The sequence below is a fragment of the Eschrichtius robustus genome, chromosome 15 (assembly GCF_028021215.1).
Source record: "Eschrichtius robustus isolate mEscRob2 chromosome 15, mEscRob2.pri, whole genome shotgun sequence".
Lineage (NCBI taxonomy): Eukaryota > Metazoa > Chordata > Mammalia > Artiodactyla > Eschrichtiidae > Eschrichtius > Eschrichtius robustus.
Window position 1 is genome coordinate 52,379,211 of NC_090838.1, and position 19,997 is coordinate 52,399,207.

At 35.8% G+C, this 19,997-nt stretch overlaps 1 protein-coding gene across 3 annotated transcripts in view; it reads right to left on the reverse strand.

The window, feature by feature from the left end:
• Positions 1 to 19,997, reverse strand: part of USP34 (ubiquitin specific peptidase 34) — a 235,613-nt gene that overhangs the window by 1,251 nt on the left and 214,365 nt on the right. For 2 of the 3 annotated variants that reach the window (XM_068565001.1, XM_068565000.1), the window contains exons 69-79: positions 19,106 to 19,263; positions 17,515 to 17,593; positions 15,800 to 15,926; positions 15,049 to 15,156; positions 13,643 to 13,747; positions 13,403 to 13,527; positions 12,275 to 12,398; positions 4,004 to 4,083; positions 1,488 to 1,628; positions 1,241 to 1,384; positions 171 to 330 (exon numbers count right to left, since the gene is read on the reverse strand). In XM_068565001.1, coding sequence (XP_068421102.1) covers positions 171 to 330; positions 1,241 to 1,384; positions 1,488 to 1,628; positions 4,004 to 4,083; positions 12,275 to 12,398; positions 13,403 to 13,527; positions 13,643 to 13,747; positions 15,049 to 15,156; positions 15,800 to 15,926; positions 17,515 to 17,593; positions 19,106 to 19,263 — 1,351 coding nt within the window. The remainder of the gene's footprint in view (positions 1 to 170; positions 331 to 1,240; positions 1,385 to 1,487; positions 1,629 to 4,003; positions 4,084 to 12,274; positions 12,399 to 13,402; positions 13,528 to 13,642; positions 13,748 to 15,048; positions 15,157 to 15,799; positions 15,927 to 17,514; positions 17,594 to 19,105; positions 19,264 to 19,997) is intronic. The other variant, XM_068565002.1, reaches the window with a different exon arrangement.

Sequence of the window (19,997 nt, forward strand, 5' to 3'; positions counted from 1 at the left end):
AACATCAAAACAAATTCTCTGAAAGGAGTCATTAAGATCATACTGGGGGTGATTGTGGAAATTCTGTTTTTTAGCATTTATATTCAGGAGGCTCACACAGCTATTGTAAAGTCAGTATTCTTCCCTTCTCCCACCCTAAAGTCAATATTTTATTAGTCCATAAAGCTAACCTTTAGTTTTTCTTTCTTTGGCTTCTTGCTCTTGGAGTGAGTTTCTCTGCTGCAGACAAGTCCTGCATTTGCTTAAAAGCTCTTGCAGAGTAGGAATTAGAGCTGGGTTTAATTGTTTGGGAGTGTGTACCGACAGGAGCAAAGCAAGTGCCCGCAAGTCCTACAGAAATCCAGACAGGAACACTTCAAATTCCAAAGCCAGCATTACAACCGTTAACTAAAGTTTAAATGCACATGTTTACTTTTCCAGGAATCCATCCTGGTTCCTCTGGTATTTTTAGAAGAATGTTAAAACTAGAAAGCCAGTGTTATGATACTACTATTTATATTTCATTGGTTCTAGGTCACTAATACCATTATTTTATGCACCACACCACTAATTAAGTCCGACTGAAGACCCAAATAGTGTTTTCTGAAAATGGAAAAGGGGGGAAAAAAGTTACACAGGAATTTTAAAAGCAAACCCTGAATGATCCATGAGCAATTTAGGCCTCATTAATCTAGGAATCAGTTTTACTTGGTTTCTGGTGGATGTCATAAGGTCTTCCTCACTTAGCTCTGTAATCCGTTCTGGCATCTAAGTAAGCATTTTGTTACTTGGGAGGCTGCTGCTGGACGTGTGCAAGCACGTGTTTCCAGGGTGTTTCATTATTCTCTGACATGGCTTTTGTGGGAGTCTATAGAAGGCAACCGATTCCCTAGTTTTAACTGGCTTTATATTCAGATTACTAATCTGACTTTCAGTCACTTATGAGTCGCAGGCACTAACAGAAACATCACAGGTAACATTTCAAAAAATGTGAGAAAGTAAAGGGAATGTCTCCCCTTAGTGGTCACTGCCCTTAGCATTTAATGACATTAGCTCATGTCTTCTAAGGTAACAAAGTGTGTGCTACATACACAAAAGGCAGAGTGAACACATTTTTATTTGGTTAGTTTTTTCATCATATGTGACTTCCAGAGTTTGAATAATAAAGTTATGTATATAGTAAGATCATACAAAGGCCAAATTTAGAGTTGATTTAAGGAAAGTTCTGAGGTACATGACTATTCCCTTGCATAGTTCTTACCCCATTTAAAGCAGCACTTGCTTTGGAAATTTCAACTCTGTTGGTGAAATCAGACTGCAGATTCTGATACTGATTTATCAAGTTTGTAATAAGGGTGCTGATCAAATTGGCACAGTTTGCTTCAGAAAACACCTGACCTTGAACCTGAAAAAGATGATTAAGAAAAATCTCCAAAAGACCAATACAATGAAAGCACAATCACTAACTAACTGGAAGTAACATGCTGAGTTTCCAACTTGTGACATACCTTTAGAAGAAAGTGTGTCATGAATGTGTAGACAATGTTGTTGTTCAGGAAAGTTCTTTCATCCATTAGGATACATTTTATATATTCTGCAAAAACGGGATCTTCACACAAAAGCTTGATGCAGTTTTTTGACATAGCCGACTGAAGTGGGGAAAAGAAGCACTGATTGGTTGAGCACTGAAATAACTGCAAATCTTAAATACACTGCTCATGATATTCATCCGAAGTCATTTAACATCCTACTGGAAAAGCCACTTTTTTTTTTTTTTTTTTTTTTTTTTGGCTGCAGTTTGCGGGATCTTTAGTTCCCCGACCTGGGCCCTCAGCAGTGAAAGTACAGAGTCCTAACCACTGGATCACCAGGGAATTCCCAGAAAAGCCACTTTTACTTCAGTCTACTAAATTTTCAGTCACAGCAACTGTCCTCCCCATAAATTAAAATATTACTAACTTGGACTTAAATGGGTGACAGAAGAAGAGACTTGTAAAAAGTCTGAATGGCAAAACTGAACAAATATGTTTTATAAGAAATGCAGCTTTATTATCTAGCATTAAGAGTTAATAAGGACTGGACAAATAAGACTAACAAATAGGATGATGTTTTCGGGGAAAATTAATAGATAACCAAATGACCCACAGAGAAAAGACAAATTTTAAGAATTAGATTTACTCCCTAAATTGAGTTAAAACTTTCACTATATAATCTCATTAACAATAGTAATTTGGTAAATACCCTTCTGCCCCATAAATATCACAAAGGTAAACAGCAAACCTCTTTTCGTAATAATCTCACACAGAGAATTAGTGGGTCCCAAAATATGGAAATTGTACTAAAATTTGGTTTTCCTGTTTTCAAATGGTCATGGCTCTTAAACACAAGTAGTATGTCTTTGAGTAAATATATTCCCTAGATTATATGTGTTTTAATAATCATTTATATGGAAGAAAAATGGACTATTTTTAAAAATAGGACAAAGTTTAGATAATATGTACATCTATATACATATAATTTTATTAGAGTAAGCACTGTGGTAAGTAAACTGCTCAAGGTCACCCAAGAAATTAGGAGTCAAGTAGGACCAACACCCAGGTCCTCAGATCCTTGGTGTCAGGAAAACCTGCCTTATTCTACTGGTCATAGTCTCTGCCTGCTGCCTGTATTTCTTGCACAGCACAGATGCTTCTATAGGGCTGGTAGGGGCATTGGAAGCCTTAGATGGGTTGACTTTAAGGGAAGTTTTGGGGGTGATGAATTCTGTGGGAAAAAAAGTCAAGAGAGTAGTACAGTGCAGAAGCAGATAAAGCAATAGGGAAGCAATAGGCAGTGGCAGAGTACAGAAACCAAAAAAAGCAACCAAAAAGCAAGAAGAATGAAAAGAGAGCAGCAAGTGGCCAAGGGGCGGGGGGGGGGGGGGGGGGGGGGGGGAGGGGGGAGCAAGAGATTTGTTGCAAATTACTGAATAAACCACTCAGCTCAAAAGTCAACCAGCAAGTTGTTTTCTGAATGTTTACTAAGTACTAAACCATATGATTAAAGTATACTAGCCTATCAAAGATTCCTAGTATAGAAAACAAAATGAAATTTCTTTAGGAATAGAGATGACTCAGAGGATTTCATGGTTTGGGACAAGGAGGCAGAGAAGCAACTATTACAGTATCATGTGACACACATCCATTAGGAGAATATCCAGAGCACAGCTGCCTGGGCAGGAGACTGGACCAGACTCAAAAGTATTCCAGATGCTAAATGTGGGTAAAGGTTTATGCCAAAGGAATTAATCAACTCATCTTCTGGGAATGGGGAGATGCACTCAGGCAAGAAACCATTAGTTTTTTTCAGAGCCTGAAGAGAGTGGGGATTCCTTATGCCTGATCCAAGGAATGAGCCAAATCTTAGGATCAATCTGATTTCTTCCCCTCTCCCCACCATTCTCCCTCCCCAATTTAACAAGCATTATTTAGGTGCCCACTTTATTTTAAGGGGTTGGCTCTTGGACTTAAGGTAGGAAAGGTACAGTGTTTTCTGTTCTCAATGAGGTTGCTGATATGAAAATAAGCGCATCAGACTTAAAAAACTGCTCTGAGGTAACAGATAAGCGAGAGGTAAAGGATAGAATGCTGAAATGGTTTCTGCTAGAGCTTTTGGAATGGTGGAGGGGAGAAGAAATAGATGGGGGAGGCGAGGGAGCGCAAGAAGTGGCTTATGCCTTCTTGCCCTAATATCTCCCTGTTTCAGACTTTTACCACAACTGTTTATATTGGCCTTTAAATGAGAAACTTTAAACAGCTTGTCTGAAATACCCTTTGTGATACAAATATTACAGATATAAAAAACTTCAAAGGGCAACTCGATGCCAATTGCTTAATAGTTTTAATTCCATTAATAGTATTTTACCTACCAAGATTCGAAAACATCCCCAATTTCCAGCCAGTTTTCAACCCAGTGTTCCTAAAATTACCGACCATGTGGTCGGAAGAGATGAAAGACCAGGTCATCTAAAACTCATTTTCTTTACCTGAGTCTGGCATAGCTCAGTCCAAAGTTTGGGGAACAGTGCAAGATGAAGTGGCAAGCCTTCATAGGCAACTAGGACACCTAATATTTGAAAAGAAATCAGAATAGGTTATAATTATAAATTACACTACTGAGATATTAAACTCTGCAGGTACAATATTATAGCTATTTCCACTCATAACTGCATATTTTCTATGTTTTAGAAATACATAAAATACTTAAAGGGGAAGAATTCATCTCAATGTTTTAACTAGTGAAATATTTTAGAGTGCAGTACACTTTGACTTTATTTATATCCCATACCTCATTCCCAGAAGGACCTGCAACAACTTAAACCAATTCTGCTTTTTGAGAATTAGAACTTTATCTGGGACAATGTAATAAAAGTTACTGCAAGTGGCTCCAAAGTTTTCTTGGATTAAGGTACCACTCTGCATATTTAGATCATATTACATGGAATACCTAGACTACAGTGGGGGAGCAGGGTGCATGTTCAAACAGAGGATGTGAAGAATTAGGAAACACATCATTCCTTCCTCTTTTATCTCATTTCTCCAAAGATAAAGCAAATTACCTTTATAGTAGATTTAGGTAAATTCTGCTCTTAAGTCTAACAGCTTCTAGCCTTGTCCCCAGGATCTTTCAGGTGGATCATACTTAGCTGCTATGTGTCAGCATCCTATTTGGAACGTCTAAGGTTTCAACCTTTCTTCTTCTTGACTATTCCAGATGTCAAGTATGTCCTTAAGAAATTTGTTCGCCTACCCTCTGCCCTTCTAGCTCTCTCAAAGCACAGAAGTTGTAATGCCACAGTCAGTTATAAGTAAGTTTTCCATCCTCCAACACTCCCACCCCCCAGGGAAAGTATAATCATGGAGGAGAAATATAATACAAGTTATCCTCTTCCAGTTAAGAAAAAAATTATGAGTAACACCTGAAGCTGGCAAACCTTTTTGGTAAATGGCCAAATAGTAATTACAGGTTTCCCCCGATTATGAAACCTTTCATAAGCTGAAACAGCATAAAGTGAAAAAGCAATTACCTTTTTCCATTAAAGCAAAAATCCTCTTTGGATTTCTTTTGGTTAGCAAAAAGAGGTACTAATGTAGGTATGTCATAAAAGTGCAGTGGCATAAAGCAAACTTTTGAAAATTGGCAGGTACCTGTATTTTAGACTTTACGGGCTGTTTAAGTCTGTTGCAATTACGCCACAGACAACACCAAATGAATGGGTGTGGCTGTCTTTCAATAAAACATTCTTTAAGAAAACTGAAAGTTGAATCTCATGTAATATTCCTGTATATCACAAAATACTCAGAATGTAGTTTTTTAAAAAAAACATTTAAAATTATAAAAACTCTTAACTTGCAGGTAGCTCATTGGTTGTACAAAAACAGGCAGCATGCAGGCTATTGTTTGCCTCTATATTAGACCATGGGTTTGGGAAAATCTTAGGGAAATCAGATCAGTCATCCAATTTCATCATCGAAGGGTACCTAGACTCTCTTTTGCAGGAAAGCCTATTTTTCTTTATTTTCCTGTCAAGATTAATTCCTTTGTAAAGACCCAAGGAAACTAATACCCTAATCTGGTTTGGATTGGAGGCATTTACCCATCATAACATCACAATACACATAAGCAAACAAGGGCATGTCATCAACACTGTTGGCTACAGGGAAGAAAGCTCCTATGTTCCCATGTCTCTGCATAATTACCCATAAAAGTAGAGCAGGGGTTGGCAATATGGCCCACAGCCCACTGCAAAAATAGTCTGCCAACCCCTGAACTAGGGGCTGCCCTGACATAAACCCTCTCATGTGAAAGCAGGCTTCATACTGCAATTTAAGATCCTCTAGACTTTATCCACCACCACCCCCGACATTATCCTCAAAGTAAAACAATCTTTATGCCTATTTTCCACAACTACTAAAAAGCTAGCACTACCACAACAAACAAAACAACACTGAGGCCTTCTATGATCTCAAGATTGTTTTCAGGTAATACTCTGATTCAAATATCTTTATTTTACAAGTGAAGAACAAAATAAACATACTAATATCTATTGTGCTAGGTACGTCAGATAATCACATTTAATTTTCTCATCAAATTTGGAAGGCCTTATGTTTTCCTCATTTAGCCCCCTTTTTTGGATGAGGAAATTAGGCTCAGAGAGATCACATAATCTGCTATTTCATCCCAAAAGCCAGTGACTGATACAGTTGTATCTACCCCAGATTTATCTGATTCTAAAGCCCATAATCTTTTCAATAATCAGTGTTTCCCCAAACTTTAGTCATTTCATATATCATTTTCATGACTGTTTTCATATCTGTCCATCACCTGTACTGTTTACTTGATACTGTTCTTTAGATTGACTCAGAGAGGCTAATACTACATTAGCCTTGTCTTCGGCAGCATAACATCCAGGAAAATCATGCATTTGATGTACGAGTTATTTATTTTTGTAATAAGTAAGATCTATTCACATTTATTAACATGAAAACTATTTTCCCTGGGCCATCTTGTACACTACACTCTGGAAAACACTGTGCCACCCATGGTGAGCTAAAGACACCTCTTTCACAGTCCTACCTATTCCCTATCTGAGCTGCACCTCCTTTAGAAGGAAGGCCATCCCTTCAGAGTAGAAGTTTGTTTCTTTCCAGCATTTTCACAAAGCACTGAGGATAAGGAGTATGTTGGCTCTGTTGACTTAAGGTAGAGGCCAATGCCATCCTATTCCACACACTCCTCCAATACCTTCTGGGGTGTCTCACTTACTGGGTGCAAAGCACAGGGAGATGCAATCACCAGCATTTGCAGGCACAATTCCAAGCCTTACCTCAGTAAACAGGATGAGCAGGCCTAAAACATCCTGGCTCCTGTATCACTTATCTTTCTTCATCCTGTGACTTCAGGCATCCTTAACAATAGGGTCCTTACCCCACCCTGTTCCCATCCATGAAGGAACTAATAAGCAATAATGAAAAGCTGTTCCAAACATATGGTTTCCTCAATAGAAGCACCTTATACTGTAGAAGCTGCTGGGTGTGTTTTTGAAAGAAAAATCTTTTAAAAACTGTTTTTGTAGGTAAAATGGTAATTCAGATGATTGCTGTGAGGATGAAATATTTCGTATGTATATTTACTTGTTAGGGTTTCTCCTATCTGAATTGTGTTATGATTCTTTGTCCAGCTTTCTATAGGAGTATTTATCCCATCCAAGCATTATCCATGGGAAGTGAGAGCTTCGGCCTTAGAATATCACATCTGATTCTTCTAATTCCCCTATTTCTGACTTCATACCCACTAAGCAACCTATTGTTTATTCAGCTTCCCATGTAGGTTACTGGAAAAAAATCTGCTGGCCCTACCATGTAACATTCAGATCCCTGTGCCAGTTCTTCTTTGTAAATTAACAAACTGGTAACCAACCCCTAAATTATATGTATGTCTATTAAAGGTAATTACCATGTATAACCTAGGATAAATGGATTTGCCCTTGGTGGATGGGTAAAAGCTGGTTTCCTATCTGTACTGAATGATTGGCAGTTGTTTGAAGTATATTCATCCTAAGAAGCCTTTTGGGAAACAGCTAACCAGTTGTTTCTCCAATCAGTACCACCTTGATATCACAAAAAGCTGAAACATGAACAAGAGCTGTGCTTTTTATAATATGAATTTTTAATCTGTTTACTTCTATCAACTATATTAATTTAATTATAGAGATTCTGAAGATTATGGATTTTCTAGGTACATGTTACTTGCAAAAAAATCTTTAAAAAAAATCTTTCACTTACTAATGCATTACGAAAACTTTCAAAAACTAATGTCAAAAAATTAAAAAAAACCCAAAAAACAAAGAAAAACTAATGTCAAATAATAAAGGTGATATTCTTGTTTTGTCTCTAAAAATGAAAATTAAATGATGAAATCTAGGGATTTGTTATTTAGTTTAATTTTACTTGAACATCTTGTTAATCTGCACATGAACTATGGTACCTAAAAAATTTGGTACAATTAGGGTTTGCAGTATCAATTTTCTATGTTTTGAAAACAAATTTTTTCCTCAAATATAAAACCAATGCATGAACATTACAAATAATTTAAATCTTCTAGATATTTAACCTAGAAAATAAAAGCATTCCATAATTTTATCCTTATACAGTTAAGATTATAATCCTCCATTTTTTTTTTACATGTACTGATTTTTTTCCCCTTGTTTATAAGAATGTGGTCATATTCTGTATATTTTCCAATTTGCTTTTTTCATGTGAAACAAGGTCAATTCCTATCTTTTTATTTTAAAGACTATATAATACAAATGAACTATGTTTTACTTAATTAGGCTTCTATTGATAGACATTTCAGTTGTTTCCAGTTTTACCCAATACAAACCAATTGAAAATAAACATCCTTTGTATGTTATTGTACACTTTTATGAGTAGATTTAGGGTGGATTCCTAGATCTGGTACTGCTGGGGCAAAGGGCACGAACAATCTAAACTGCCTCTCCAAATTGACCCCATTATAAGATCTCCTCTTTCCCCAAACTGTGTAAGTATGCAAATCATCTAAACTTCATCTCATAGTTGGGGGGAAAAAAAAAGAGAAATAATTGTTGTTTGCTTTCTTTATTAGTAAGGATTGGCAACTTCTCATATGGTTACCAAACATTTATTTTGTGTGTGTGTGTGTGCGTGTGTGTGTGTGTGTGTGTGTATGTACTGCCTTGTTCATGTCCTTTGCTTTTTTTAATGTTCTTTACCATCTTGCTGAATCCTAAAAACTCTCTGTACATTGGTACTACCAGCCATTTATCTGTTAAGAATGCAAATATCTTCCCCATTAGCTGTATGTATTTTAATTCAATTTATGGCATTTTCAACATGCAGTACGTTCAATTTTTATGTAGTCAAAAATTTTAATTTATTGTTTCTGGGTTTCGTGTCCTGCTTAACACAGTCCTTCAAATCTCAAGGTGGTATCCATATGATCCTATGTTTTTTCTTTAATATTTCTAGGATTTTATTTTTCACAATTAAATATTTAATCCTCCTAGGATGTATTTTGGTCTAAGGAGCAAAGAAGATATTACTCTTGCCTTTCCTTTCCCAGACAGCTAGCCAATTATCTCAATACTACCCATTTTCCACTACTCTGATATGTCACCTTTGTTATCTGTCAAATCCTTGTGTATCCTTATGTTTGTTTTGGGGCTGTTTTCCCACTGTTTTACTTATGTGCTTCCATATCTGCATCGTGTGGTTTTAATCATTAGAGTTTACAGTCATTCCCTGGGTATTCATGGGGGATTGGTTCCAGGAGCCCCTGATGCTGTATATCCTTATATAAAATGGTAATACAATGACTGTAGTGGAAATTTCAATCCACAGTTGGTCCTCCGAGAATATGGAGGACATTTACATAAGAAAGGGAGAAAATAAACCAATACTTGCTGTTTTTATGCAAAAAAGTAAATAAATTTGATGGTGGGCATGTCTGTGAGTGAAACAGTGATGTATACCTTTTTGATATTGCTTTGAATTGTGAACTATGTATTAAAAATACCAAAAAAATTTTTAAAAAATTACTGTTATCTTTAGTAAGTATTCTGGAAATCAATAGTGCCAGTGATCTGGCACTATTCTTCTTTTTCAGAATTTTTCTGGCTAAAAATTGGCTCTTTTTAAATATCAAAATACTGCGGTCTCAGACACACTAGTATTTCACAAGGCAGTCAGTAGCTTTGTTCACATTCCCTAAATTCTCTTCCCACTTTTTCTCTGTCTCCCCTAACCCTATGCCTGACTGTCCTCACTTCAGGAGCACTTCAACGCTCCCTTTACTATTTAGGACCTGCAACTCTATCCCCTGTAATTCTAATCTATAATTGTTGTGTAATTCCTTTTTATCCCCCTAACAAATCTTAAAATCTACTCAGTTACCCATGTAAGAATTACCATAAAGACCTTTCATCAAATCTGGAATGGCTTGCAATCCAATACAGGTCTTGAGACAATTCTACCTATAGTCACGATATTCTGGCCCTTGGACCACCTAGCCTTAAGACTCAAATGATTAAGGACATAACCAGTTTAAACTTACCCTTTCCTCTCTTGTTGCCAAATATAATTTCTTGAAGAAACTATACAAATTAAAACTCCCTATCAACTCTCTGCTTCCCATCACAGTCGTTAATGTGGGCTTTGCTTTCTCAAGCTCTTTCCTAGTGGCCTCTCCTTGGAAACAGTCATTTCAGCTAGAAGAGGGAGTTACTTTCAAACACTGGGACATAATTTTTCCATTTGTAAGAAGCATAAGCACTGCTTTTAGGTCTTTGTTTTACTTCATATCTAAAATAATGTCCAATTTTCTACATTAACTAAGATATAGCCATGAAAAAATTTTTTTCCTGCTCAATTTTTTAAGGTTTTGGTTTATATCTAAAGCTGTCCTATGCAATACAGTAGCCACCAGCCACATCTGGCTATTTAAAATTAATTTGGTTAAAATAAAAAATTCACTTCCTTAATCACATTTCAAGCTCTCAACACTCACATATGGCCAGTGGCTATCATACTGTGGATGGTGATGCAGCTGGAGAATATTTCCATCCTGGTAGAAAGTTCTAAAGAATAGTGCTTATGTAGAGAACCAAACATCACGAGCCAGCACAACTGTGCTTCCTGAGTATAAGTGATGAGAGCATAAAATATTATGGAAGTTGATTCAGCTAATATGGATGGCTAAGTGTGTTTCCTTTCTTTCCCTCCTCCTCCTCCTCCCCCCCATGTTTAATTTCCCCAAAACTAGGTATTTGTGTTGATGAGGAAGACAGTCCCACACAGGGTAGAACATTCATTACTTGGTCAGAGCTGTTCAAGTAGATAAAATAGCTCCTCACGTAACTTTTGGTATTAATCATATGAACACAATTACTAAGAACTTTTCTTAAGGTCAGCATCTTTATAAGTCTTCCTTCTTATCTGGGAGCAAGGCTGTGTTACTAGATCTCCTGGATATTTCCCCACACTTGACCATTGCCACTGCTAGGTTTTAGCTTTTTACCAAGTGCCACAACCCAATTATATAATCATGAAATGGCCGATCTGAACATATCCTCACCCGCCCACCCCCCAATCTTCAGCCACATATATATGAAACTAGCTAATGATAACCGGTGGAAGGAACACCCTTTCAAATCTGAAGACACTCTAATCACTTACCAATAAGATGGTTTTTCTGAAGAGGAATTATCCCTGACAGTTGTTACCACTTCATTCTTCTTGGATAACAAAACCTAAGGTATGTTCACATCTTTCGCCCTATCTATAGTGGACCAAAACCTTTTCCACAGGAAGGAAGGGGTTGTGATTGAGAAGGAGCACAAGGGGGAACTTCTAGGATACGGTAATATTGTATTTCTTGATCTGGGTGGTGGTTCCATGAGTATTTCACTTCCCATGCTCTGAAACAAAACTACAGTACACTGGAGAGGATCCTGGGCCATCCCTAAAGACAACAGATTCAGAGGGCACACAGAGCCTGAGAACTCTGGAGGTCCTGAGATAAGGGACGGGACATCTGGAGGGCTACTTATCTTCTAAAGACTTATCAGCTGGAAAAAGTCACCCAAAGGGAACAGTCCTCTAAGAGCTCTCAGGCACATCCTCAGAGAGACAATATTACATAAAAATAATTCAAGGTTTCCCCCCCTTCATAATTCACTGATTGTTTTTTCTATTTCTCATATCTTCCTTTTCAAATTTCCCTTCTCACTCACCCCTCTATTTTATGAGACTTACCTCCTAATTTACTCATATATGCACCTCTGCTTCACCCTGGCAAGTCCACTCGGCTTGCTCCCGGTGTTGCCAGCTGGCACTACTGATCTCATCTTACCCTCAGATCAGGGCTGGGGAAGTCCATCTCTAAGCCTGCCTCCCTAAGCAGAGCAGTTTTTGGTTTTTGTTTTTAAATTCTGCTGGGCAGATGGAGGAGGACTTGGGCTTCTATGTACAAAAGTGATCAGCCCTACTCCACACTCCTTTATAAGCCAGCTGAAACTCTGGGAAGAACTATTCAATGGAAACCAGTAAGTTGGTGTTTTCTTAATAAACATAAAAATGTTCCCGAGAATAATTAATATTTTTAAACATTCACTTTAAAAAAGAAAAAAAAGGATTGGCTCATTTTTTTCCTCCCCTTCCTGAATGGCTAGGGGCTTAAAATAATTCAGTGGAATTTACTGCTCATCTTTTATACTTACTCAGCTTAACTAATGTTTCAGTAAATTTTTCACAGTTGATTGCAACTCGGCATAATAGATGGATGAATTGATGATAAGAAAAGAAGTAGTCTAGCAGCATACGATCATAAACGTCATCTTTGCCCTGAAGGTTAAAGATGATAAAATGGTTGCACTTAAATTGTATAATAAATTAAAGAGCATATTTTGTGCAAACGTAATAAGTTTAACTAAAAAGCTGATTAAATATTTAAATTCTATAAGAACCTAGTTTTAAATTCCAAGTTTCTGTTAATGTTATTAAGATCTTAATTGTCACAGGTTTATTTTCAGTGTGCAAATGCCTTCAATTAAAATTACCCCTTATTTCTATATACTTTAATAAAGTAAAATTACTGTAGGATTTTAAAATGTGACACTTGAGCTCTATAGACATATCATCAAGAAGAGCGAATTAAATTTGATTTTTGAAATAGAGTCCAAATAATTTCTGTAATGGTTACTACAGTGTTAATTATTTTAAATATTTTATCTTATAAGAACTTCTTAAATGTAGTTAAGATCTAAAGACAGCGGGCAAGGGAGAATGTGAATAAAGTGGGGTGAGGAAAGATAAAGTGGAAAAATTGTTTAGAAAAGTGTTGGAACTGAGATAAGTTATCCTGTGTCAATGTACCTTCTATAATTTAGAATTAGCATTATTTTAGAGTTAAGTATTAGAGAACAAGAATTAGGTTACAAATGATGACAAATCTATCAATCAGTGATAATTAGGCTTAGGTCAAAGGATTATAATTAGAGGGCAGTAAAAGAAGTCATTGATTATATGGCGAAATATAAACAATAGTAAGTACCTAACTTGACCTTTCAGATTTAGATATATGACCCATTTATAATTTAGCCTAGTGACAAATACTAATGAGACTGTTAGGATATTTTTTGAGGGGGAAAAAAACTTACTACTTGTGCTTATTGTTGATTTTGCAAATATTCAACCAACATTTCAGAGCAGGAAAAAGTCCAAATGAGTCTAATCTTCTTAGGATCCACAAAATGATCATTTAAGTCTAATATACTCATAACTGCCAGAGGGGAATTTCAAATTACTGTGTACTAGAAAAACATGGTTTTCCTGGCATCCCAACATACCTTACTGGTTTCCACCATTGTGGGCAAGAGGCACATATTGAGTTCAGGGCGCGGAGGCCGAATATTGCTTTTCCCTCCTATTAGCTTGATATTTTCTCGACAAGGGAAATAAGGTCCAAGAGACACTAAGACATTAAAAGTGTACAATAAGAATAAATGGAAAAAATAAATCTCCATGTTTCAGTGTGCAGAAAGATTAAATGCCAACCATGTTCAGTACCGTGCTAGATGAATACATACTTGGTATATTACTGTGATGGTAAGTACAATGGTTGTGTTGTAGAAATGGAACCAGAGTATGAAGAAAGTCATGGGGACTCAAAAGCACAAGTTCCTTGAGGACATCTGAAAATGAAAACACAATTTGGGTATTAAAAAACTGGAGTATGTTACCTGCTACTTTCAAACTCACAAATCCTATTGGGGTGACTGACTACAGTGTGGCAGCTAAAAAGTTTTAGAGTCTAAAACTGTTCTAGCACTTAACTCTGGGAGAAATTCTGTCTGATGCTTAATCAAATCTGGATCAGCAGAGTTACTAAACAACAATAGGGCATCATTTAGAAACCAAAGTTTAAAACTATTAAGAGAAGCATCATGGAGAAGTACACTGAGGGAAATATTTAATGCATACTGATTATGTATCTTCATAAAATCAATCAAAGCACCTTATAAATCTAAGGTTCAAAATTCTTTGGATCTGAGAATCCTTCATCTACTTTTAATGTTTCATGATGCTAGCTGGACTGATTCTCATCCTGTAATTACATAGGAGTAAAGCTCATGATGACAGGCTACTGGCGGAGTTTCTGGCAATTAGAGGTTACTGCTATGCACCCCTCCTCTCTTTTTTTTTTTTTGGCCACACTGCACAGCCTGTGGGATCTTGGTTCCCTGACCAGGGACCGAACCCGTGCCCCCTGCAGTGGAAGCACAGAGTCTTAACCACTAGACTGCCACGGAAGTCCTACACCCTTTCCCTCTTAATGGAGAAGTGTAGGCCTGTAATTCCACAGAACATCAGGCCAACACCTGCCAAGACTGACTGCTTCTACATGACAGTTATACATGTCATTTTGAGAAATTGTAAATAAGCAGCTATAGTCTCTAAAGATTATTTAAATGGCTTCTAAGGCAGTACAAAATTCAATATGAATTTAAAACAAGGGGACCCTTTAACAGACACAAATTATCATTATAAATATGCAATCAGTAAAAATATAAAAATTTACACAGGAGTCTAAGAACAGCTACTAGGAAGTATCTTCAGGCAAAAGAACTCACAGGGAAATAATCACCCCCACCTCTTTACAATGTCAGTTCTAATCTGTAAACATCTGCATGATTCTACCTTGTTTAAATAGGAACAGAAGACTTCAGAGCTGTAAGAGACCTAGAGATAACCTTAGGTCAGCAAGCCCATATATATAAAGTGACCTGCCTATAATGACATACTTAATTATTGATATGTTAAGAAACAGAACTCGATTTTCTTAGGATCTGCTGGCCAGTGTAAGTCACACATAAGAAGTACAAATGTCTTCCAAACTATAGAACTAACATTACATCTTACATATACACAAACAATCCCACAAAAATGTTCTTCCACTAGGTTTTTACACAGCTATATGTTCCAAGTAACTTACCTATACAGGCATTTCTAAGTTCTGGAGGGCTATAGGAATTAAGAAGAGTTAACAGTTTATGGGCAAATTCAATTCGCTCCTGCCACTGGATTAATGCTTGTTTCACATCTGCAAACACAAAAGCATATGTAAATATGCCATTTGAGATCAAACTTCCTCACAATTATTTTGTTGTAAACTACAGAATGCTTACACTAAGAAATCCAAATTAATTACATAAACATCTTTGGTGAAAGCTAAGTGATTATTTTCATGAGATGGCTACTATTGTTAAACCTGCTGTATTTCTTAAAAGCACATATTTTAAGTGATGATATGCCCCATTTTCTAGGCATTTATATGCATTTCAAAGTTCACACTACTTTATAGGGACACAAGAGATGTTTGTTTTATAGTTATTTCTCTTGAAAATAAATGATTTAACCTAAGCCATGGAAGTTTCCAGCCGGAGGAACTTCACAAATACTCATGTTGTTACTGTGCTTAGAAATATTTTCCAATCTCCTAAATCTTGACGCTTATAGCATGCTTGCCCATTTTTCAGGCAGAGATAAAGAAAATAGACAAGAACATTCCAGTTTTACATCAGGAGGTCATGATAAACATTTTCCTAATGGTTAGCTAACATCAGCCCCGTTTTCCGTACATAAATTAGAGAAGAAGACAAATTCTCTGAGGCATGTGGTTTAAAAGTCTTACTTCACTCTTTAATTGTTAAACTAACAAAAATAAGAAGTAGGATTAATCAAACCTTTTCTCTGAAGATATGGGCGAGTAGACTTCAAAACTGAAAGGAATATTGACAGAAGTTCTACTAAGTCTCCAGTCACGTGGCAAGCTGTGGCTTCATGATACATCATGTGCAGTGTGTTGAAAGACTACAAGTGATTTAAAAAAATGAAAAACTTCATTTCACTTTTACTTTATTGAGCCACAAAATGGTACTGCTCATCCTCTATGACAGATGTTTTCAGACTAAGACTATGTGTGTGCATATCTGCACAAAGCAAATGTATCTGCTTTCTATCTACAAGTCAAATTCTCCCATTCAGCTCTTTTAAAATACAAAATAGTCCTCACTTTCACAGTGTGATATTTTGTGTTTACATTTTACTTTGAAGGAATAATTTGTTTAATCTGATTTTTTTTTTTTTTTTTTGGTTACTGTTTGCTCTAAGTACATATCTCTAAGACTGCAAGCTTTAGAGATTACAAAGCAGCAGCAGCAACAACAGGAAGACTGGGGAGAATAGGTGACTGCTTTAACTAACTTTCCAGGGTTTCTATGAAAGACGGTGGTGAAATAGCTGTCAGTCATACTCTAAATAGTAGGTCTGAAAGAGGTAAAAGAACTCCAAAAGGTAGGAATTCCTTTAATCATATTGGCTTGTTAAATCTTTTGATTCCTTTAACGGTACTAGCTTAATGAAATCCTTAGTTTTTTCCTATTTCATTTTACACCAATGCATCTTCTTTCTAATCCTCTCAAATCAGTCCCCCATAGCCTATGTACTGTTCGCAATTCACAGCTGAAAATTCATAACCTAGAATCTGTGGCAGTACGTAATCTGAACAATGTACTTGTGTGGCATTTAACCTGTAAGCTGTGAGGACAGGAACCATGTCTGTCTTGTTCACTGCTGTATCCCCAGTGCCTAGCACAATGCCTGGCACAGAGTAGACATTCAAACATCTGTTGAATGAAAGAATGAAATTCTTACTACTCCTCTTCACATACTTTTGTTTTAGCCAAACAGAAATATTTGGTATTTGTCGAATACAACCAATACCTTCTTGCCTTTGTGCTGATTAAGTCATTTATCTAAATGTTTTCCCACTTATCTCGGCAAGTACAAATTCTTCAAAGTGCAGTTTCACATGTTGTATTTCCTATTCTATAATACCATTAACTGAAAAAACTATCCTACCTCTTAATTTTCATGGTGCCCTTGGCATGTACTTTCATCTTACCTCCATTATTAGACTAAAGGGTACTATGCACCTCTGTGGACTTAAAATCATCTCACAGTTGTGGATGTTCAATAATCATGGGAAAAATTAACAGCTGATTGTAACCACCTGTAACAATCTCACTAGCTTCCTCTGATGAGGAACTGTGTCAAATAAGCACACTCTTGAGAAATTATGTGTGTCCTCAATTAAATCCTACAGATTTCATCCATTTCTAGTCTTACAAATGAATTTAATAAAACTAGTCTATTTCAAGCATTCTAAGTACAAACTGAGTGGAAAAGTATGTAATTACTATGGAAAAAGAAAACAGCACCCCAAAACTGTGACCTAATTCTTCTTGGAATGTAAATTAGCATTTACTGATCTGCATATTTAAAATCCAGACACCTGTAAAACAGTTTACAATAAACTTTAAATATCCACAAAACAAGAAGTTTGGGTGAGAACATTAAATTGAAATAAATCTATAGTAAAACGCAATAAAGTATTTACCTCAGTCATCAGGATCAACCCTCGATTAAATACAACAAGAAGTCTGTCTTCATCAGATTCTAATAGTATTCTGAAGGCACTAGAAAATACAGAGTCCAGTTTGAGAACTCTGAATCTGAACAGAACACTTAGGTGATTAAAAAAACAGAAGTAAATTGTCATTTAGGTTCTCTACTTTCTTACCTACAAAAAAGAGACAGCTACATCTAGTTCTTAGTAATATAATAAAAGATAATATTAAATAAGAAACCCTCAATGCAACTTAGAGAAAAGGTATGTCTACTAGTATTACACTGGTCAACTCTTATTAATTATCCACAATGGTGGAAGAGAGGTGCGACAGGAATATTTTTAAAGTTTCAGTAGAAACAATGTTTCTTTTTATAATGGGTTTATCTTCTACATTATGTTAAGTTCCAGATAACAATAAAATACACTTGGTATTATTGAAGCACTCATCAGCTAGTTACTGGGAAGAACAACAGGAGGGGAAAAAAACCCCCAAAACATATGTTGGCCTTGAAAATAATCTACATGATAATCATCCAAAAGTAGGTGCATTACTCTTGTTAATCGACTTTATTTCATTATTAGGTACTGGAAACTGCTATTATACAGTACAACTGGAAATCCTTCTACTTTAATGAGATGTTTTCTTTCATTTTTTAAAAAAATTATCAAGAAAGCTCCAAATATCTTCTTTTGAAAATAAGCTTTAAGCAGTAAACCTTGGGAAAACAGTGTTTCAAAATTAATGCCAAAATTTTAAAAGAGTTCCTTTAAAGAGTCCTGGCAAAAGCACAGTTAATTTCATTTTGTATACTAATAAATAATCAAATTTTAAAGTTTTCTGAAGAAGATCATCTTAAATAACCTTATCTTGGGTTGATTAGCTTAAGATACTGAAGTGTTCAAGAAAGTGTTGCCAAAAAATGTGTGCCTAATAAAAGACATCAGCCCCAAGTCTTAGATTTAATATACGGAAATTAACCTAGACTTAATTTCTACAGTTAAAGGAAATTAAATGTAATTTGTAGCAGTTCCTTTACAGTCATTCAATAACTTCTGTAGCTCTCAACAATTAACTGTAAAGATCGTATTTTGGTATTTTGGCGAATTCCTATAGTTGAAAAAGATAGATAGATCTGGGCTAACTAAAATGAGAAACATATTAACAATGAAACTTATCCAAAGATGGAGGAAGCTATTTCTGGAGACCTCTAGAACTGAACTGTCCAAACATAAGTTAGAATGAATTGCCACAGAGAGCAGGATTTAAGCTTTAGGTGGAAGATGGTACATTAAGGTTCCTTCCAACCCTAAAATTCTATGATTCTGATAAAACACACATAGATAATCCAAAACCAAATCAAAATAAAAACTATTCAAAAGTAGCTAATTAACTCTCAAAATATAAATTCCTCCAAGGTGTCTAAAGGTTTAAATGCTTTCCCAGTAACCCTAAAGAAGTGGTAAACTTTCAGTTATAAACAATTTAAATTATTCCTCTTTAAATGTCAAGATGATGGTCCCCATCCCTTCACTTGTAAAAACAAAACAAACAAAAAACACCAGAAAATATCTTTTTTACCTTATTAAAGTAGTCCAGCAGGAGCGGCCGTCTAAGCAACGTAAGTAACAACTTATGGTTGTTTTCTTAAACTGTTTAATATCTTCCAATTCTTCTTCTCTCATATCTGGCCTCTGAGCTATGAACAGCTGCATCAGGTTAAATAGTTCTTCTACTGCCTGAAAAGGGCAAATAAGCATTATGATGATCTATCTGCTTCTCATTTCTAAGTGTTATGCTCATTAGCCAGTTCTTAAAATTATACAAATTAAGTTAGATTGCAGTACCATCCAAGAATAGTTATAAAATTAGCAGTGGATCCTATTTTTAAAATGTAATACATTATTCACTAAAAGAAAATAATCTTAAAATAGAATTTCCAGATTAAAAACTACAAGTAAATTCAACTTGTTCAACTTTAGTCTTAAAACTGTTTAAATTACTAGTTTTATAATGTCAAATGTATGTTCCAGAGATGGTATGCCCATCCTTTGCCCCCCCCCCTTCTCTATAGTAAATGAGAAATTATTACTTTGTCACAAAGATTTTACACCCCTCAATTACACCTGAATTAATACTGTTTTTGAGAAAACCCTTTGTGCCAACATTTGGAATGATCTTTCTAGACTGACAGATGATCCAGCTCAAGATGGATGAAATGTGGGAACTAATATTTTAGTAAAATCACTAGCTGTGGTTTTATGAACTCATTTACTCATGGGCATGTTAGGAAAGGGCTGTTCTTCTAATACATACTTATCAAAGACCAGAAACCCCCAACCTTCATATTTTTCCTGGCAAAAATTGATTTAAGCACCATTTTCACGAAAAATCTCTAACTGATAAGTTCTAAAATAAAGATGTTACATTTCATTGATGCCTAACAACATTAGGGGATAAATATCCTAACTCA